This window comes from Rhipicephalus microplus, chromosome 9, assembly GCF_043290135.1.
Source record: "Rhipicephalus microplus isolate Deutch F79 chromosome 9, USDA_Rmic, whole genome shotgun sequence".
NCBI classification, from domain to species: domain Eukaryota; kingdom Metazoa; phylum Arthropoda; class Arachnida; order Ixodida; family Ixodidae; genus Rhipicephalus; species Rhipicephalus microplus.
Genome location: NC_134708.1, coordinates 28968866 through 28989291, shown reverse-complemented (window position 1 = coordinate 28989291; position 20426 = coordinate 28968866). Strand labels below are relative to the sequence as shown.

The following is a 20426-nucleotide window of genomic DNA, read 5'->3' as shown; positions in this document are numbered from 1 at the left end:
GTTCGAAGAAAGAGAGCGATAGATGGAAGGAGACAAAGTACAACATTGCACTGCTAGAGCGGATAGTGAGAATAATAATATCTGTCGTTTCACACGTCCCAAAAGCATATGATATGATCGTGAGAGACGCCGTGGTGATTGGCTTCGGTGAGCTCGACCACCTGGTGTTCTTTAACGTGCACCTAAACATAAGAACACGGCCCTGAAGAATTTGGGCCTCCGTCAAAAATGCAGCCGCCGCAGCCGGGATTCGATCCCGTGACCTTCGGGCCAGCAGCAAAGCACCGTAGCGACTGTTCTATTTAGTCCGACTAGGTGGACTATATAGAAAGAAACATTTAAAAAAAAAACGGCGATTGAAAGTCGCGAAAGTTTGTGGGATAGTGCTTTCGAAACAGTGTTTTGAAATTACAAAAACGAGAAAGAAATCTTAAGGACACAAAAAAATAACAAGTGAGAACAAGTACTGCATTCTTTTTCATTTCAATCGCAGTTAAATTTATTTCAAACCAAGCGAGCTACACCTTTTGTAAAAAAAAAAAAACTTAGTTGGAACGTAAACGGTTAAAGAAATAGAGCGGATCTGCACGTTACGCTGCCGCAACATTGGAACTATCGCGTCGTAAGAGGAAGTTGTATGCGGAACTTACCCGGTCGAAACGGACATTGCACACACGCTGCACGCGATACACAACCACCGTACGGATGGCACGCTCGATGACTCAGGCAATGAACCGTTACTCGTCGCGTATAACCCACCCAAGATATGCAGAGAATGCCGAGATTATGTCGCGGTACAAGCAGGGGTGGATATAGCCACTCATATTAGGGATGGGGGAGGGGAAGTCGTTCAAATTAAAAAGCCAGAGTAGATGGTGGAACAGGGTACTGACTATCGGTTTGCAGTTGTTGCTATCATCTCAATTAAAACACCACCAGAGCATAAATGCTGCTCATTTGTCGCTCTAATCTCTCCTAATTGACGATGGATGAGGACGACAGGCACCCAAGGGTTGAGAATGGGGCATAGGATTTCTTCTTTTTTTGTGTGTGAGCGTGTGTGCGGGGGGGGGGGGGGCTGAGCGATCGCCATTACTCCCCATCCGGACCCGCTACTGGGTATGAGCTATAAACCAATTTCGGTGTGCAGGTTAGTTTCGCTGCATGCACTAAGGTAATGCAAGGAAAGTTGCAGCGACAGCGTCAGCCGAAGCTCGCAGTAGGGCAGGGTGGAGGGGTGAAACTGGTGATGGAGTGATAATTTTCGTTTTGGCATCTAAGCTGATCGTTCCTTGTTAGTCGATCGTAGAAAACAATCATCTTAACGGGTTTGACCCACAGAATGTGGGTAAATACCCCCACTGAACGCTGGTTCAATAAAAAAGGAAGACAGCAAGGCGGGCTGAGCTGTGGTCCTTGTGTAAGCTTGCACTTACGTTGCACTAAGAGCAAGACAGAACGATAAAGAGTGAAAGAGAAAAGAGGAGAGAGAAAGGCATACAAACATACACGAAAAAGAGAGAGGAAAAGAAAGGAAGACGGAGAGACAGATATCAGCAAACAATTAAAGGAAGATAAAGAAACAGAGAGAGAGGGGAAAGAGATAGACAGATAGAAAAAGAGTGAGAAATGTATATAAAGAGATGCAGTAAATGCAGAAAAATAAAGACAAAACATAAAAGGCCACCCAGCCACGCTTTCCCTTCAAGTTTAACACCACTAGGACGAAGCTGCCATAATATCATTGATCTTTAAACGTAGTTAGTAGGTTCATTTATATGAAGATGTGATGCAACACCATTTCCCACGGTTGAAATTTTGTGGGCAATGCGCGTTGATCTTCAACGAACCCTTTCACGAGAAGTAATTAACGCGTGCAGATTATTTGCAGGGGTGGATTATGTGGGATAAAAATGCGGTATGTAGTTTGTGCGTGTGCTTTAGCGCCTACAAAGCACTGTGCTTCGAGGTCCGAGGAAGCCACTTCGACTCCTGCCAGCGGCGTCTATAATTAGATAAAAAGTCAACCACACATGCACGCACAGAGAGCGAGAGAGAGGAAGAACCCACGTACCTGAATTTAGGTGCATTTCACAAAAGTCCGGATAATAAACAATTCATCCGCGTTACCAAGTACAGAACCACCGTATAATGAAATCGCCATTTCGGCTTGCAAGACACCGACAGCTAATGTTTTTTTTTTCTAAAACTCAGTCGCTCAAAAATTTACAAATTTAGACGTTCCATGATTCACGCGTGCGTACCATTAGTTCGTATTTTATATGTTGACATTATTACTGTTACATATACTTGTGTAACAATGCTATTGGTGCCTTGCCGATACACAAACAACCGAATGCAATGAGTTCAGTTTGATCAATCAGAAAAACGCAGTGATCCCACTCGTTCAATGGTCTGCCTGGCGATTACGTATTATTTATAAGCGGTCTGGATTTAAAAATGAACATGTTGCTGGCAGCTCTGTATCGTGTCCTTACGTGCCCTCTCGTGTCCGCCTGTCGCTTTCGCGCTGCATCAGAAGCTGTTTACCAGCAAGACCACACTGCTACCCTTGTCACATCCTGTGTGACTGTCCATTGTATGAAATCCAGAGACAGTCACTGGCGTCCGCTTTTGCGCACATCGACAACAGCCAAATGTCTGTGGACACTATTCTGTCAAGTGCCCGAGAAAAGACAATGCAACAGAAGGCGACGAAAGCTCTGTTGAAATTCCTACGCAACACGAACTTGAACGAGCGACTGTAATAGCAATGTCACACACAGCGAAAGACAAGACTGGACTATGACTGAGTGTGCGCGCGTGTGCTGCCGAATGTGCCGTTTCTCTCTTCGCTCTCTGCTCACTATCTTTCATCTCCCCCATCCCTCTCTCATGCGCAAGGTAGCAAACCGGCTCCCTATAGGCTGGTTAACCTCCCTGCCGTTCTTTTCCCCCTATTTGCCTTCCTTCCTTCCTTCCTTGTCGACAACATGGACCAACACGCCCCGAGTCGTACAAAAGGTTTCTTTTCACTCAAAGGCAACAGCGACGAACAGACAGTCGTCATGGACCAGGCCATTCTTCTCGACCTGCTTCCAGCTGACCTTCTCCGAGTGGATCCACTTGGGGGCGGTGTCGGCGCGAGGTCTCTTCAGGCACTCCGCGCCGTCCTTCTCGGGACACGTCTTCAGCGGGACTCTGATGTCGCTGCCTTCCCTCTTGGCGTGCGCTATGCTCAGCGTGACGCGCCTGGCGAACGGCCAATCCAGGACGTCGTCCTTGTCTCCCGCGCAGAGGGCGAACAGCAGCGTGACCCCCGTGAGCTTGCCCCACGACCTCTCGAACTTGCAGGCCAAGTTGAAGGTGTAGCCGTCCAGGACGTGAGGCTTGCCGAGCCTGAGTAGCGGGTCGTCCGTCTTGCGCATGGACGCGACGCCCGAGAACTTGCAGATCGTCGCCGTGCCTGTGAAGTTGACGAAACACAACCTTCGCGGCATGACACAAAATAAAATGAAAAAAGAAATTGGGGCAGATCTACGAAGTGAATGCCGATGATGGGGCGACGCATGCAGTGTGCATCGCATTGCGAATTGTGGCATTTTATTTTGTTCTGCCTTTCATTTTGTTCCCGTTAACATTTTGCTCCGTAATATTATTTGATTTATGGGTGGTTAAATGTCGCTGTTTTTACGGTGCTGCGGCATTTTAAAGTTGTTGGTTCTGGTTGAGAAAGGGAAGTTTACTGTACCCATAACTTGTACATACACGAACGAAACATCGAAAACAAGTAAAGACAATGTATACATCTTACAAATGAGCACCAAAATACAAGTGATCACTGGGTATCCAAATGTTACAAGTCTAATGAAAATTGAAGTGAATCAAGTTAATCACATTTGACAGAATGGCACATATGCATGCGTGCTGGAGTGGGCGCATGACTAGTACGGAACGACTGGAAAGGTCAGCTGTCCCTCTCTAACTATATGAAGAAACGCGAGTGCCATCATCGAAGGAAAGCCTCTTCGCGGTGCGTTTCTAGCTGCTGGTCGAGGCAGGGAGGGGGGGGGGTAGGAAAAAGTGGGTAACGATTTAAAGTACAGGGTACTCTACTATGGGAGAGCTTATAGCCGTCCCGTGGGCCTCAATTTCCAAAGCCGCGTTGAATAGAGTAGAACACAGCAGCCCAGACAATTCACAGCCTTGCGATTTACAGTTGTTTCAGCATGTTCACATTAAAACGGTGCCACTGTGCTGGGTTTATGCTTCTGTAGCCTTCTATTTGGTCCTGGGTAAGAGCCTTTTGTTTTGTGTTCGTTAACATTTTGCTCCACCATTTGCTTTGATTGGTGGGTGGTTGAATGTTGGTGTTTTCACGGCGTTGTGACCTTTTATTTTTATTTGAACCATATGCGCGTTATGTGCGCTTTGCGGATGGTTTTGCGCGCAGATTTTTTCAGACCTGTGCTTCAAGTGTGCACGGCGCTCGGACAGATTGAAGTCAAATGGGCATCGTGAGGTCCTAAGGAGCTTCGCCCCAAACATAAGATTCTTTGTGGCTTCGGCTGTCTTAACGCCGTAAAAACGTAAGCACAACGCAGCAGAGGGATCAGCTTCGCGGAAAAACGAAGCTTGAAGTTGCGCTAGGGGGCTTCAACTTGGGGCTTCGACTTGGGTAACCTGATCTTTAATGGAGATCACTTATGCACTTCCCGCTGCAACGTTCTCAATGTTGCCCTTAAATCATTGCGCCCACCGTTGCGGAGCAGTGTTTCTGGTGCTTTGCTGCTGCCCCGATGGTTGCGGGTTCGATCACAGCCACAGCAGTCGTATTTCGATGTAGGCGAGATTTCGATGTAGGTGAAATTCAAGAGACCTGTGTGTTGTGTAATGTGAGTGCACTTTAGAGAACACCAGATGGACAAGATTTTCGGAGCCCTCCACTACGGCGTCTCTCATAATCACATCTTGGTTTTGAGACGTAAAATCATAGATGATATTATTATCACTATTATATAAACCACTGCGTCTCACCTTTTTCTGCATGAACGCCGTTTTAAGCACGTCCGATAATGGGCGTGGAGAAAAGAAAACGTTAAAAGGTAGCATTGCGCAGCGCAATACAAAAAAGAAGAAGAATAGTAGGCCTGGCTAATATACGCGAACATTCATGTGACTCCATATTTCCGATCATTAGAAGGGATCAGTTATTGTTGTGTCGTTGTTGTTTTTCTTGGACCGTAGTACTTTGCCTCCTCCCATAGTCAAAGCGGATCTGTTTTGTCTTGTAGGAAAAGATATAAGAAATTACGGCAGCTACGAACTAGTGGTGGGACAAGTGACGAAACACAGCGGAGCAGTTTCTCAGTCTTCGCGCCACTCCTCCTTTTTGTTACCCTCACACCAGTCCCCCTAAAGCTGACTGACCTTTCGCGCCAATTGCTGTACTTTGCTACAGAAGGAGGTTATGATGATGATGATGTATGGCCTTTGTGTATGGCTCACACCCACTCTCGGAGATTGACCAAGAAGTGAATGCTTTGTACGTATAAAGGTGATCACCTAAGAAATGTATGACTAATGAATTATAGTATAGGTATAATACAATAACGATGTTGATTTGGATACTCAAAACCAAAAATACCCTGATTCTTAAATTTGTTTTCCTATATACTGTGAATATGCAGCTTCTCTTTTTGTTCCTTTTTCTATTTACATCTATTTATTTGTCACTTCCTCTTTCTTTTCGTCACTATCTGCGTATCCACATCTTTTTTTTTTTTCATCTGTTTTGCTGTCTCGCTCTCTGTGCGCACCACGTCTTGCCAATCCATGTTTTTGCATACCACACCTGACAAACAGGCTTCAATAGCCCCGGCGCGGTGGTCTAGTGGCTAAGGTATACTCAGCTGCTGACCCGCAGGTCGCGGGATCGAATCCCGGCTGCGGCGACTGCATTTCCGATAGAGGCCCAAATGTTGTAGGCCCGTGTGCTCAGATTCGGGTGCACGTTAAAGAACCCCCAGTTGGTCGAAATCCCCGTAGCCCTCCACTACGGCGTCTCTCATAGTCATGTGGCGGTTTTGGGACGTTAAAGCCCACTTATCAATCGGGAAAGCGCCCGCCGGGAGTGCGTGCTCGGGAAGCCAAGCCGAAGACGAAAAGAAGGAAAAGAGCAGGATTCCCGCCGTGCCTCTTTCCTCGGTTAACCTGATCCCCTTTCATTTGGAGCACTGGATTTCAGCCACAGTGATGTTTTATTCGCCGTTCAGGAATACATCACTGCGACTAAACGATTTTCTTGCTAAATTATGGTCTCACTATTTTTTTACTTAATTTCTTTTTCTGCGAATTTGCAATTGGCATTTCAAATCATAATTAAATAACAAAAGTTTTTTTTTGGGGGGGGGGGAATGAAGCAATGCTGAAAGTATCGGGCAAATTTACCTCGTAATCGGCCAATTCCCTCCTTTGGGTACGAGCCATTTGCAGAGGAAAACAACAACAACAACAACAACAACAACAACAACAACAACAACAAGTTACTATCCAGGTTTTTACTCATCTGTTCGTAGTATCTTTAACATTGTTGCATAATTAGTTCTCATTTTTAACCAGACAACATTTCATCTATTAATTAAACATTTTTAAACGACCCTCTTGTTGGTCGATCCACCAGCGTGGTCATGTGCCGCTGTTCACGGTTCTATTCTGCTCTATTTCGTGCCCAATTTGCAGAGAAATGGCAACCTCTATAGCCCCACCGTTAACGAAGCACGAGATGCGCCAACCTGTCTCGGAGTCGCACCAACTGAAGCGCTGAGATTGCCCGTCGGTCTCGTCTCCGCTCTCGGCCCCGGGGTCGAGGAAGTCGAGGAAGTTCGCCAGAGAGTCGGCCCTATGTCGGAGCACGGCGAGCTTGGAGTCGCCCGCGGGGTCGTTTAACGAGGTCTTCTTTAGGCCTTCCCGTATGTCCCTGAGCGCCGCCGCCAGGCGCGCAACGTCTTCGGCGACGAAGTTCACCCTGCCGTCGGAGGACACACCTCTGGTACTGGGTAGAATTGTGGGAGAGGGACGAGTATGAGTTGATGGCTATTATTATACTTGAATGGCTCCTAAGACACCCCTGAGATTTTTTTTCAAGATTTCATAGTAAACAGGTGCAAAGAGTTTATAGTGTCGTCACCATCAACAGTGCCAAACGGGGCAGTGCCACAAGCCGCGGGTGCACCACGGGCGTAAAACGGGCGTATCTTTCCGTTTTTAACCGTACAACTCGAGGTCTCAGACTGTCTCACGTTGTATCTGATTTGCCTTCTCTGGTTGCAATTTTGCAATTTCTTGCTGCCATTTTACTTTGTTCAAATGTTATCCTGTGTTCTACTGCCTTGAAATGTTTTTATTGCTTGAACTTTCTTTTTATTGAAGTTACATTGTGAATCACTCTTTATTATGCCCCCCTGCTTGGTCTTTCGGCCGCAGTATTCTGTAAATAAATAAATAAATAAATAAATAAATAAATAAATAAATAAACAAATAAAAATAATCTCGTGCTTTTCTCCAGGTCTTTCGGTACCCCTACCGTAGGTCGTAGAAGGAGGGAGAGGAGGAGGAAAGGCAAGAAAGTAATCCAGACGCACTTCCGGTTTGCTACACAACACTGGGGTACATTTAAGAATTAATCAAAAGAGCAAATAAAGTACTGTTAAAGTACATGTGCGCCTGTTCATTATATTACTGCAAGCGATCTCTTGACCCGGCTAATATTCAAAACAGCGTCAATTTCCACTTCGCTTTGCTCGCCTGAAACACGTAGGGCCACGGTCCGAAGGCTCTGCTCTACTCTTTCGAAAACAGTCCGTCATGTAGTTTGTTCAGAGCAACGCGAGGAATGTTGCGTATGGTCAAAAAGCTCTCACAGAAGCACAGTATATGTTCTATCGTTTCTGATGAAATCCGTCGGATTTCTCGTACGCTTCGTAGTTCATCCTCTTAAGGGGAATTGTGCCCGGCACCAATGCACGTTCGAGATGGTCGTTTACGATTTATACTAGTGACAATTTTCTCGTTCTTTATGAATACGGTGACGATTGCAAGACGCTAAATCCACCATACCTCCAGTCGTCGCCTGCGACGCAGCCGACGTAATGCTCGTAGGCGTCCTTGCGCGCGACCTCACCCGAGCACTTCGAGCAGCGCACGAGACCGTGGAAGCACTCGACCACGAAGTGTCGCTCGAGCTCTTCCAGTTTTCCAGTGAAATTGCACCCGCCTTGTTCGCCATCACTGGTATTGTTGAAGCAGAAGACCTGCCGCTCGCCCAGGTCGCGTCGGGAGAACGGCAAGGTCTGCAGTTCTTCTCCGGCGAAGCTGGCGCCCTCGATGGGACAGAGGCGACCGCCGTCGATGGCCTGGCCCTCGCAGCACTCGCAGAGCACGTGCGTGCAGGGCAGCAGCTTGACCACCGCCGCGACGACGCCGCACAGTCCGCACACCCTGATCTTGGGCAGAGGTTCGGCGAATCGCAGGATCCGCCACTCCAGGAAATCTCCGAAACCGGTCATCCGGTACTCGCGGCCCATGGGCTTCATCCTTGCGAAGGGGAATGAGTCCCTGCTCCTGCATTAAGGAAAACACCAGATGGCAGTTTTTTTTTTTCTGAAGCCCTCCGACGAGGCGTGCATCGTAAGAATAGCGTGACTTTGGCACGAAAAGCGACAGATATTATTCCACGTTGAAAAGCGACTGAACATTTTTTTTTTCCTCTGTTTTTTCTCCGTTTGAATTTCGTAGCTGCTTTACCCGAATAACCAAATTGCTGATTCGCCCTTATATTGTTCATGCTCACGTTTCTCTAGCAGCTATTTATTTATTTTTCGCACGTTTCGGTAGCGCGCTGCTATCAGTATACCCATGCAACTAATCTCTCTTTGACTTGTTACAGTGCGTGCCTATAAATACCCGCACAGAGGAAACCAGGACAGGTTACACAGCCCTGGGTAGGTTCACGCATTCCGATATATCGCGCTTATCTCTACCTATATGGCACGGTGACTGCCAGGTGAGTGTTTGACTCTTTCGCATTTCATTAAAGTATGCAGTTGGAGTAAGATTGAAAGTTGCACAGTAGTTATGCAATTGTAAGCAATCATCACAACGTAACGTGTTGTTTTTTTTTTCTTCTGAAATGGTCGACCGATGAAGCCATAACAACGAAACGTTAATTGCGACTTGCTTCCCAGAATTTGGCGAATGCTCACTTGGATTCATTGTCTGACAGTTTCGGTAAGGTTGTGTCCAGCAAAACATCAGGTCATGGTCATTATTAATGCCGAACGGTGAGCCCACAACGTCAGCTTAAAATCGACACTTACTGTGAAGTGTTCGTACTCAAGACTTAATTCTTGGATATGCAAAGGCAAGCCCACCGATTAGGAGCACGATACACGTATGTTACCATGCAGCTTAGTAAGAGACGCTTTCATTTGAACAACACACGCCACCCGCTACGCGCAACATCAGAAGGAGCCCTTGAACCTTATCACGTATGCACGTGTTTATCTCCGTTGTGACTATATAAGGAAAGTACCTTTATCTACGGTAGTTTTTCCCACTGCTCAAGCGAGTCGCGCCCACGGCAAGGCCAACCACGCATTGGGTGGTTTACTCGAAATTCGTTGATAAAGATTAACATGCGGCCAGAATTTTTTCGGGGGAGGGGGGTGGTTGGGGATAGGGTCAAACTTACTTTATGTATGCTCGCGCGTGCATTTGCATGTGTGTGAAGAGATATATACGCAAAAAATTGAAAACTTGTGGCGGAAATTAAGAGAACCAGACCTAAGCCCCCTTCCACCCCACCACCACCTTCCCGCAGGCGACACTCTGTTTTGAATGTCTAGAAGTAAATAAAAGAACAAACAAACAAAATGAAATCAATTGCTTTGCTTTGATGAGGCCTGTTGAATAAAGGATTTTCAGTTATCGTATAAAAGGGAGCAAACGAGCATGCATTACAGCAGGTGAATAATAATATCTGGGGTTTAACGTCCCAAAATCACGATATGATTACGAATGACGCCGTTGTAGAGGGCTCCGCAAATTTTCCCCATCTGTTGTTCTTTGACATGTAATAACATAGCACAGTACACTGGCTTCTACCCTTTCGGCTCCATCAAAATGCGACCGGCTGGCCGGTCGCATCGAAGCCGCAAACTTTGGGTCAGAGGTGCTGCAGGTGAAACACATTGTTACGTGATTCAAATAGGCGACACATAACGAAATTCTGATTGGCATTCGTCTTGTTCTGTCGATGAACCATGGTACTCATTTTTTTTTTCCTCGTCGGTCACTGCAGGACGATGTGACACTCCCGTGCAGTCTTCATGCGCCCTTGTGTCTATTGAGCTATAGCTAACCACATAATACGGCACCTGTCCTGGTAGTCTATAGCTGTTGTGGTGCTGAAATGGCAAACCGAATTAAGGTCACGGGTTCGATTCCAGCCGCGGAGGTAGCATTCAGATGGAAGTAAAAGGCCAGATGCCAGTGCACGTAGAACGTTGAGCAGCGCCAGCTGGTAAAACTCTCGGAGCCCTCCTCCTTACACAGCGTCCCTCGTTATCATATCGTGGTTTTGGGATGTAAACTCCCAGCGATCTTTAAACCCCTTAATACGTCGGCAAATTTACACACCTGAAACACATCTCTCCTCGTTATTTATCTTTGCGCCTCAATTTTATCGTCAGGCTGCGCACCGACTCACCCAGCGTAATACTCTGTTAAATCATGTCGCAATGCACCACTGTCGTCCTTGAATAAGCACCTTCAGTTCCTTCTCTTTTAGCTACCCGTTGTCCAACTCCAATAGAGCACCGGTTATCAGCTCCACACTCAGTTACGCGTAACACCAGACTCTATTTTTCTTTCTCATATCAATTCGAACAAGTAGGGAGAGCAAACTTACAAAGCTTACATTAATTTTAGTCAAGAGTTTTACGCGAATCAACAGACGACGGAATAAATAAATTCTCGCTTATTGCGTACCCAAGTACCACACGATTATAGAGTACATCGCATAGAGGAAGGGGTGAGGGGGACATTAGTTTAATCTGACCACTTTGTGTTCTTTAGTGTCGCACCGACCAAAATGTGACCGTTTCGACCAACAATCGAACGGGACTTCGTGCTTATACAATATAGCGCCGACACGCCTGAGCCGTAGAACGATCAAGGCGGGTACAAAGACGGGTATCTCTGTGTTCCTTTCGCTTCTGTGCGCCGTGACTGTTAGCAAGAAACATTAACATGACCAAGCTCACGTGTTTCGGGTACGAACTCGTAGCGAACAGCACGAGAGCTCAGATATGTAGACTTACACGTTCACTATAGTGAACACTTATAGTATAGTCTCATAAAGTGTAGTCTGGGTGAGTGACCTAGAGGTCACTCACTCAGGCTATGCTTCATAATTTCGATTGGCTCATTGGCGTATGCTGCAGAATGAAGCCGATAACCACTGAGATCATATACACAGGCTCACTCACGATGGGAGCAGCATCTCGATGCATTAACTTCGCAACGCCTCATGGATTCCCCATCAAAACGAGAAACACGTGTACATTTGTTCGTTTTCGCCCACATAGACTTCTTAACCCATTGTTTTTCCTTTTTGTGTGTGTGAACGATGTACAAACCACATCCTCAACGCGAAGCAACCGACTCGGATGTTCTGTTTTAACATAAGAATCAGCTAGGCAAAAAGCACATAGGAGCGACTCGTATTCAGTTACGCGGGTTCGTTCTGTCTATATAGCTGCAGCGTTCGGCCGACAGCCACGCCAAAATAACGCGTACACGCATAGCACCATTTCGATGCCAAGAGTGCTAAATCCTACGACACTTACCTGAGTTGACGAAATGGGTTACTTGCGCTACCGTATATCCACAGTCCCGCGTCTCGCACAAATGAAAAGAAGATGAAGCGCTATACGGAATCGAACTCTGCACAGGGAAAGAACCGTTCGCTGGATGCAGAGATGTCTGTGCGAGGTTCGCCGGCAGGACTATACATGTCGCGCGAGCACTTTGACGCGAGCCAGCGGCAAGAGCCTCTTCTGTTTCTTCACAGGGAAGTACAGACCACTCCTGATAGGACTACGCTTATCTGAGCTATACAGCCCTCTCTATACCTGGGCGCGATAGGAAGGCCACATCGAATGCAACCGAGATAAGGGAGAAAAAAAGGGTAAGGCGAACAATCGAACATCGAGCCAGGCCGGGTGCAATGAAACGCGCTTTTGAAGGGGAAAAACACGTTACATTGTGTGGATTGTCCCAGCGTGCTCAGTATATTCAAAGCAGCGAGTACGGGGGGAAAGGAAAAAAAATGCTGCCCGCATCTTTCCACGGGGCCAACTCGAGTACGTGCGCCGCAGGGTGGTGGTGATATTGCGTGAATGCTGCATAATTGGGAATGGTTTGGGAACGCTTAATTGTTGCTTCGTCTTTATTATTCTTATTCATTGAACGACTCGAGAATCGTTGCCTTCAGCGCCAAGTGAAAGCCAAGTAAAGACGCCTTCGACTGATTTCTGAACGCGCTGTTCGAATACCAAACTTGTACTGCGCATTTCACTGGAATACAGTCACGAAAATTGCTGGTAAATTAAATGTTTTCTCAGAGGCAGCGGTCTCCAAACTGTACATTTGTATCGCTAAAAGGTCATCAAACCGGTGCAACGTATACGCGGAAGAGTCGAGCTTATGTTGAGGAAACTCCTATACTATATATGACTGCGCACGTATTTTACAGTAATTCGCGCGCGAACCATTACACGCCAGCTTTATCTAGCCTTATCGTATCGTGCCTTCCCTGGGGCCACCGCGATAAGTGAGGAACGCGAAAATAATAACATCTGGCATTTCACGTCCCAAAAAACCAGGATACAATTACGAGAGACGCAGTTGTCGAAGGTTCCGGGGAATTCGACCATCGGGTCCTTTTTAACAAGCGGCTGACAACGCACGGCACACGGGCCTCAACAGTTTCGCATCCACCGACATGCCACCGCCGCTATTGGGATCGAACTCGCTACCTTCGGCGGGTCAGCTTTTATTTGTTTATTTGATACCCACAGCGCCATAAGGCATTACAGTAGGGGGGGGGGGGATACAACATGATTACAAGACAGAACACAAGCTCAATTTGCGGCAAGTGCAGTACAGCCTATCCAGATAGTAAGAAGTACACTGAATACACAACGTAACGGAGATTGACGAAAATGTACGAAAAATGCCAGCGGGTAACCTACAGTAAGACGACAGCAAATACAATATGTATACCGCACAACGAAACACTCGTCGTAAACTGAACAATTCACTTGACTCTAACAAAGGGAAAAAATTGAATCACTACTAACAGCGACAACGATCGCCGAAGGTAATCGATTCCACTGGGAAACCGTTTTAGGGGCGAATTGCACTGGTAGATCCGGAGTGGCCGCCGAAATCTTGGAGCGAGCACTCGGAGTGGGCCAAACGAGGTCCGCGAGTGGAACACGAGAACGCCCCGCGTGAGGTCTCTCCGGAAGTTTTTTTTACGCATACGTCACTAAAACGGTACCGGAAGGCGATTTTCTTTTCTGCTTTCGACGTTTCAGTGACAACTGTTTCGCCACTGCAAAGCACGAATTTCGAGCCCGCAGTCTCCAAGGAGGATAAAAAAAAATTGCTGGAGTGGAAATGATTGCGCAGAAGTGAAGCCGTTCCTCTGGCAAGATGTGTGCGTGTGTACATGTGTGTGTGCGTGTGTTTGTGCGTGTGTGTGTGTGCGTGTGTGTGTGTGTGTGTGCGTGTGTACGTGTGTGCGTGCGTGCGTGTGTGTGCGTGCGTGTGTGTGCGTGCGCGCGCATGTGTGTGTGTGCGCGTGTGTTTGTGCGTGTGTGTGTGTGCGTGTGTGTGTACGTGTGTGCGTGCGTGCGTGTGTGTGCGTGCGTGTGTGTGCGTGCGCGCGCATGTGTGTGTGTGCGCGTGTGTGTGTGTGTTTGTGTGTGCGTGTGTGTGCGTGTGCGTGTGTGTGCGCGTGCGTGCGTGTGTGTGTGTTTACTACTTGCACTTTCATGTCTCCTAATCACGTAAATAGGAGACTGTTTAAAACTACATGTTTCTTTCTACTCTTCTTTCTACAATCTTTACATTACCCTACCCATCCCTAAAAGCGCCGAGTTATGGCCTCGCGACGGTGGGGGGGGGGGGGCATAAAATAGCGTCCTTGTTACTTCATAATATGTATTGTATAACACTTCACTACACTTGTGTGAACCTTATGCTGCATCTGCATGTGCCTGACCTGCCGATTAAGAAGTTGGGCTTTCGTCAGGAGCAGTAAAACACATTTCACCGAATTTTCCTCGCCCTTTAGTCCACACTAAAAACCGAATACAGCCTTTTTTTGTTGTTTTGTTTGCTTGCGGTTGTACAGGTACGCTCAATATACAGTGTTAATACGAATGTTTATACACCCGTGACAATTAATCTTTATCATTGAGCGCACGTTTCAATAGGGGTCGCTCCTATAATTAGCGATATCACTGTTTCACGTTTCTGCTGTCTCACTCTTTGTTTTTGTTTGCTAGGGTATACGTTTCTTCGTTAGCGGTATGAGCATGACTGTGTGGCGTGTTATAAAAAAAGCCTCGATAAGGCATTTTTTTTTAAAGTTGCATCCTGTGGCAGCTTGCCTGAACCGTACACACTGTATCTGCTCGGTTATCAATATTTAATAAGTGATATATCGCACTAGCCTCACACGCTGTAGTCATCTACTGAAAGCAAAGCAGGTTTAATTCTTACTTGTGGTAATGGTTGTTGGTATTTTACGTACCAAAATCCCGATATTTGATTGTGAGTGACGCCCTATAGTGGAACGATCCGGAAGTTTTGACCACCTGGGCTTTTTTTTAACATTTGCTGCAATCTATAAGCACAAAGACATCTACTATTTAGCCCGAGTTTAAATGCTGCCGCCACGACCAGCATTCGATCCTGCGACCTTGAGGTTTGCAGTAAAGCACAATATTCCGACAAGCCATCACGGTGGCCCGGTATCCATGGCTGCGAATGGCGCTAATTTGGCTCGGAGACCCTCTGAAAGTTCACACGACCGCCGAAAGGCGACAACAGAACTACTATCTATATGGCGACGACGTTACTCAATCAAGGCAATCGCGGTACCATCAGTTTGATGTTATGTTGAATGCTTTAAAGGACAAAAAAAAAAGTCCTCACCTCACCGAAGTGAAACGTGAAGAAATGCGACTGCATATCGTGGAATCCATAACGACGTTTCGCATGTGAGAACCCAGCGTTAGGAGAATTTTTTTCTGACACCAGCTTTTTTTTTTTCGCCTCTTGCTCGGCACTTCAGCCAGCAAGATGGGTCGCCGACCCGCGAGATGTTACCGCCCTGACACCATGCAGCGAATAGCGCCCTTCGCCGCACGAGGTGTTTTTCTGCCGCGAGAAACGCGGTGTGCGTTTCCAGCTCTAGTAGCTAGCGTGCGCGGTTAAAAATACTATGAAATGAACCTAAACAAACAGCTTTCTCGGCTCAGCGTTGGCGTTTCACAGCGGCGTCTCGAGCACATATTTCCGGATCTTCTTGAGAGTGTTGCGACGCGCACCTCCGACGACGTTACGAAGGGCGTCACGAAATCTCACCACTGCAACCACTGTTTACGAAAGATGGCGACGCCAACACGGTCCCGAAGGCGCCACTGCTTCGAATTCCACTGGGAAGGTCACCAGCCGTTTGGTAGCGTAGGTTTCTCAGCTCGTGACTGCTTCTGCACAGAGCTGATAGACGAGCGGACGAGACGACGGTGAGTTGAACAAGGTTTATGTGCAGCATATATACAGAGGCGTTACAAATTCGGCACAGGGGCCGACAGCTTAGAGACCCGAAGAGCCGAGCTCTCCTCTATAACACATAGGTCTGCTCTCAAATAGGTCTGCTAACACATAGCTCAACTCTCTATCACATAGCTCTCTTTCTCTGACACACATGTCTGCTCTCCAATAGGTCTGCTACTCGCGATGCGCCGCAGGGCTTCTTTTATATGCACCGGGTGGATTTTTTGAGAAACCAAATGTCCAATCAGAAGCGCCGCTGGTCGTGAGGTCAGACTCCTCCAATGGGGTCGTCGCTGGGCCGCGTCATTCTTTCTCATCCAATCTGGAGAGGCTGCGCTGCAGGTGGCTGCACCCAAGGACGAGTGACGTCGCCAGGCATTGCGTCAGACCCGCCAGACAGGAAGGCGCCGGATACTTGCTCGACGGGCTCGCTGGCTTAGGTGACTCACTGCACGTGCGCAGCAGAAAATTGCCGTGGCGTGCTGACGCCATTGAGTTATTGATCGCGTCAGGCGGGCTCGCGTGCTGGCCTTGACACAGATTTCCTTTTTCCGAGGCATGGACGTTCGCTGCGGACCCGCAGGCATAACAAGAGGCACCCAGCCAGCGAACGGTCAAGAGTTAGGCGCGAGCGAACGGGAAAGTGGGGTGCTGGGAGAAGAGAGAGTGAACGGCGAGAGAAGGAGCGGCGAAGCACTAGCTACCCTCTCCTACACTCTCTCGCAACACATGTTCCGTTTGCTTGGGGCCAGGATAAGCGCATGCGCCCGCAGCTGTTGCTATGGCAGAGGGCGGATCCCGACGGACGCCTGACATGACCTGACTAAGAAACGCATTCGTATTACAAAAAAAAAACAGAGAACAACGCGACATGTACTATCGTGAGCAATATGAGCTCGAACACGCGAGCGCGAGGCGCATAGCCTCGAACCTTACATCAGCTGATTCGCAGCGGCCGCTTTTAGAAACAAAGTGGAAAGGGCGGCACACTCACACTTCCCCTTGCTGTTGTCACTCCCGCCTCAACATTGTTGCTACAAAATGCAGCTAAAGGCTGGTGCACGCCGGCGGCTAGCAGTGGTCGCGCGACCATTTGCGACTGGTCGCACCAGTCACGAACGGTCGCAAACGGTCGCAAAGCGACTGCTTTGACCAGTCGCTTCCTGACCGAATTTTCAGTCGCGCGACTGTGGTCGCAAAGCTGCTGGAACCAATCAGCGATGCTCAATTTTCGTTGTTTTCCCACCGCAGTGGTCTAGTGGCTAAAGTACATGGCTGCTGACCCGCAGGTCGCGGGATCGAATCTCGGCTGCGGCGGCTACATTTCCGATGGAGGCGGAAATGTTGTAGGCCCGTGTACTCAGATTTGGGTGCACGTTAAGGAGCCCCAGGTGGTCGAAATTTCTGGAGCCCTCCACTACGGCGTCTCTCATAATCACACGGTGGTTTTGGGACCTTAAACCCCACATATTAATCAAGTTTTGTTGTTTTTTTTATTATTTCGCTGGGGAGAACGGTTCAAAACAAGAAATGCGGCGCGCTCGGTTTGCTCCGCTCACTCAGCTGGCGGAACTCGGCTGATCGGCGCCGATCTCCAGAGTTCTCACTGATAACGAAATCCGTACGTGACTCTCCGCAATTGTGACTTCTGGTCACTCGCATGCAGCCTCTGAGGGTGCGAACATTAGTCGCGTTTTGGTCGCCGTCGCAAATGGTCGCGCGACCGCTGCTAGTCACCGGTGTGCACCAGCCTTAGCAGCGTGTCTCTGGCTGCTTTGCGGTGACATGACCACGCACACAGCTACAACCAATCAGGCTACGACTCTATACAAAGATATCGGCTGTGACGTAGCCTGCCGTGATGGACAGGCCCTGCTTTCGTTGCACCTAAATGGTGTTCGCCGAGCATTTTGATGTGCAACTTTCGCTCTTGTTTTGGGTGCATTTGAGTGCAGTGTTATTATTGCTAACGACCGATGGCACGCAATCAGCTGGCGTTTCACAGCATCATGCGTGAGTGCCAACAGTCAGCGCAAGGGCGCCCTTCTTTCCCCTTTCTGTTTTGGCAGTGCCATCCACGTATTGCGTTATCTCGGTTTTGAGGCCATTCGCCACGCATTCGCGTGTTCGAGCTCATATTGCTTACGATATTACGTTTATTCGCCTACGATCCTTTTGTTTTCCTCTTTGGGTAATCCTTCCGTACAGAAAGAAGTAATTGATTGATTGATTGATTGGTTGATTGATGTGTGTGGTTTAACATCCCAAACCACCATATGATTATGAGAGACACCGTACTGGACAGCTCCGGAAATTGCGACCATGGACCTGGGGTTCTTTAACGTGCACCCAAATCTGAGCACACGGGCCTACAACATTTCCGCCTCCATCGGAAATGCAGCCGCCGCAGCCGGGATTCGAACCCGTTACCTGCGTGTCAGCAGTCGAGCACCTTGGCCACTAGACCACCGCGGCGGGGCAAGAGAAAAGTGAAATAGCCGCGTGTCTAAAACATGGTCACCACGACTTGTATGCGGCATCTAGACGTCCAATCCAGATGCTGGCCGTATGCAAAAAGCAGAACCTCTAAGAATCATGGTGGCAGCTACACTGAGAAGTACGTCGCTTGTGAAGTGGTTAAGAATACCCCACCCCAAAAGCTTAAGTTTACAGCGGTGACAGTTAACGGCTATTAGTCCAACACTCTACATTGAATCAGCATACCGGGACATGATGTTTTAGGGCGAAGCCTCAGGTGCCTCCTAAAATGCAAAAAAAAGTGACTGTCAACGGCGTCGTCGTCAACACGAAGTTGTGAGAAAAAATTATCACCATGCGATGGCGTAACAGATATTAAAGAAATTTGTGACATCATCATGACTTCACTGTGTCGTCACACATCCCCCCCCCCTACACACTAAAGCTTACTGCCCCTCATGCGGTATTACAGTGCTTCCTAACAGAAATAGCACACGGAACGCTTTTAGTGCTTTGTCTCCTCTCCTGAAGGTTCCAGATCCTCATAAGAGGGTCTAGAATAAATAGGGAACAGCGAAATTCTCTATTCTCCATTCGTTCAAGAGAGGGTCTATAATGATCACATGGTGCATTTATTATATACTAACACGTTATAATTTTGCTCCGTAGTTCCATTGCGAATCGCTGTCCTCGTGCTTTTCGCGACCTTTCAGCTATAGACTGCAGATTCTATCAGGGCTCAGTCCAACCTCAACATTTCGCCATGAGCAGCTCATCATCTGACGCTGAGGTGGCCACGTCTGACGCCAATAACCAGTTCGAGAACAAGGTAATCCGGGGACGCGAAAAAAAAAGAAAAGAAAGACGGTGCTAAAATAAATGACTGGGCTTCCAGGTTTTACGTACCGTCTGACGACATCGGTCACTTGACGTAGAAAATTATTGAACGTTCCAGCTTCTATCATGCGCGTTGCGTGCCGATGCCGTCACTTCATGAGAGAAGGCGGAAGAAAAACGCCGAGCTCTCGTTCCGCTACGTCGGAGTGACGCCTCTATAGAAAACCCACGCACACAATCACTCACTCACTCACACACTCTTTCTCTCGAACACACACACACACACACACACACAAACTACGCGCGCGCTGACAGCACGAAACATTGAAATCTGGCCCAAAACCTGTCTCCGTTACAATCAGCGCGCACTGGAGGTGACATTTTTGCGATTGTTTCATAATAAGCCCCTTAAGTAAGAATTGTTACTGGGAGAGTTGGTTTACATTAGAGGTATCCATATTTTTATTTGCTATTTTATTTGCCATCAAACTGTTACTACGTCTTCTTAAGCATTACAAAGAGCCGATTTTGATAAAGCCCTTGATACAATGTACACGTTACATGGAGTAAACAACACAAATGGTCATACTTACACAACTACATCACGTCGCGGCTACAGAGAAACACAAAAAATCTTCACAAGGTCAAAATCACAGCATATCCAAGGAGTGAACGATGATTGGTGGGGCGAAGCGTTCGTCAGTCCGTCCGCGTTTTCGTCCGTAGTTCTTGCATCCGTCCCTCCGTGCGTCCCTCAGTGCGTCCGCCCGTCCGTCCGTTTTTCCTTCTGTCCATCCATCCGCCCCTGCGTCTGTTCGTGCGGCCGTCCCCCTGTCTGTCTGTCCGTCCATCCTTGCATCCGCCCCTCTGTCTGTCTGTGCGTCCATCAGTGCGTCCGTCTGTCTGTATGTCTGTCCATTCGTCAGTCTATCTAGTGAACACTCGAAGTACAGCCATTTCACATTTTTTCATCGTGTATTCATCGTATACAAGTGCCGCCATCCAGCGGACATTCTAAGGACCACTCTTTCGGGTATGTGCCACTGGTGGCTACATACACCATCAGAGGATGGACAGACCCACACACTAAAGAGCTTTGCCTCTAAAATTGAAGTGATCAGCCCAATGTCGCTGGGTAGCAGATTCTAGGCTCTAGTTGTAGTGGAGGAAAAATGACTTGTTATACATGCCACTTT

General features: G+C 47.9%; 1 protein-coding gene across 1 annotated transcript; it reads right to left on the bottom strand.

The window, feature by feature from the left end:
• Positions 1–3013: 3013 nt before the first annotated feature.
• On the bottom strand, positions 3014–12048 carry LOC119187252 (uncharacterized). The gene is made up of 4 exons (XM_037435441.2): positions 11910–12048; positions 8119–8622; positions 6795–7054; positions 3014–3466 (listed from the first exon to the last, which is right to left on the bottom strand). The coding sequence occupies exons 2-4, from the start codon at positions 8592–8594 to the stop codon at positions 3033–3035; spliced, it is 1170 nt and encodes a 389-aa protein (XP_037291338.1). The 5' UTR covers positions 8595–8622; positions 11910–12048; the 3' UTR covers positions 3014–3032.
• Between the last annotated feature and the right edge of the window lie 8378 nt (positions 12049–20426).

Excerpts from the sequence above, each read along its gene's own strand:
- LOC119187252 (XM_037435441.2), bottom strand. The coding sequence starts at position 8,594 with ATGAAGCCCATGGGCCGCGAGTACCGGATGACCGGTTTCGGAGATTTC. Across the intron at positions 7,055-8,118 it reads GTCGCAGGCGACGACTGGAG|TACCAGAGGTGTGTCCTCCG; the intron begins GTATGGTGGATT and ends AATTCTACCCAG. Across the intron at positions 3,467-6,794 it reads TTGGTGCGACTCCGAGACAG|GCACGGCGACGATCTGCAAG; the intron begins GTTGGCGCATCT and ends TCAACTTCACAG.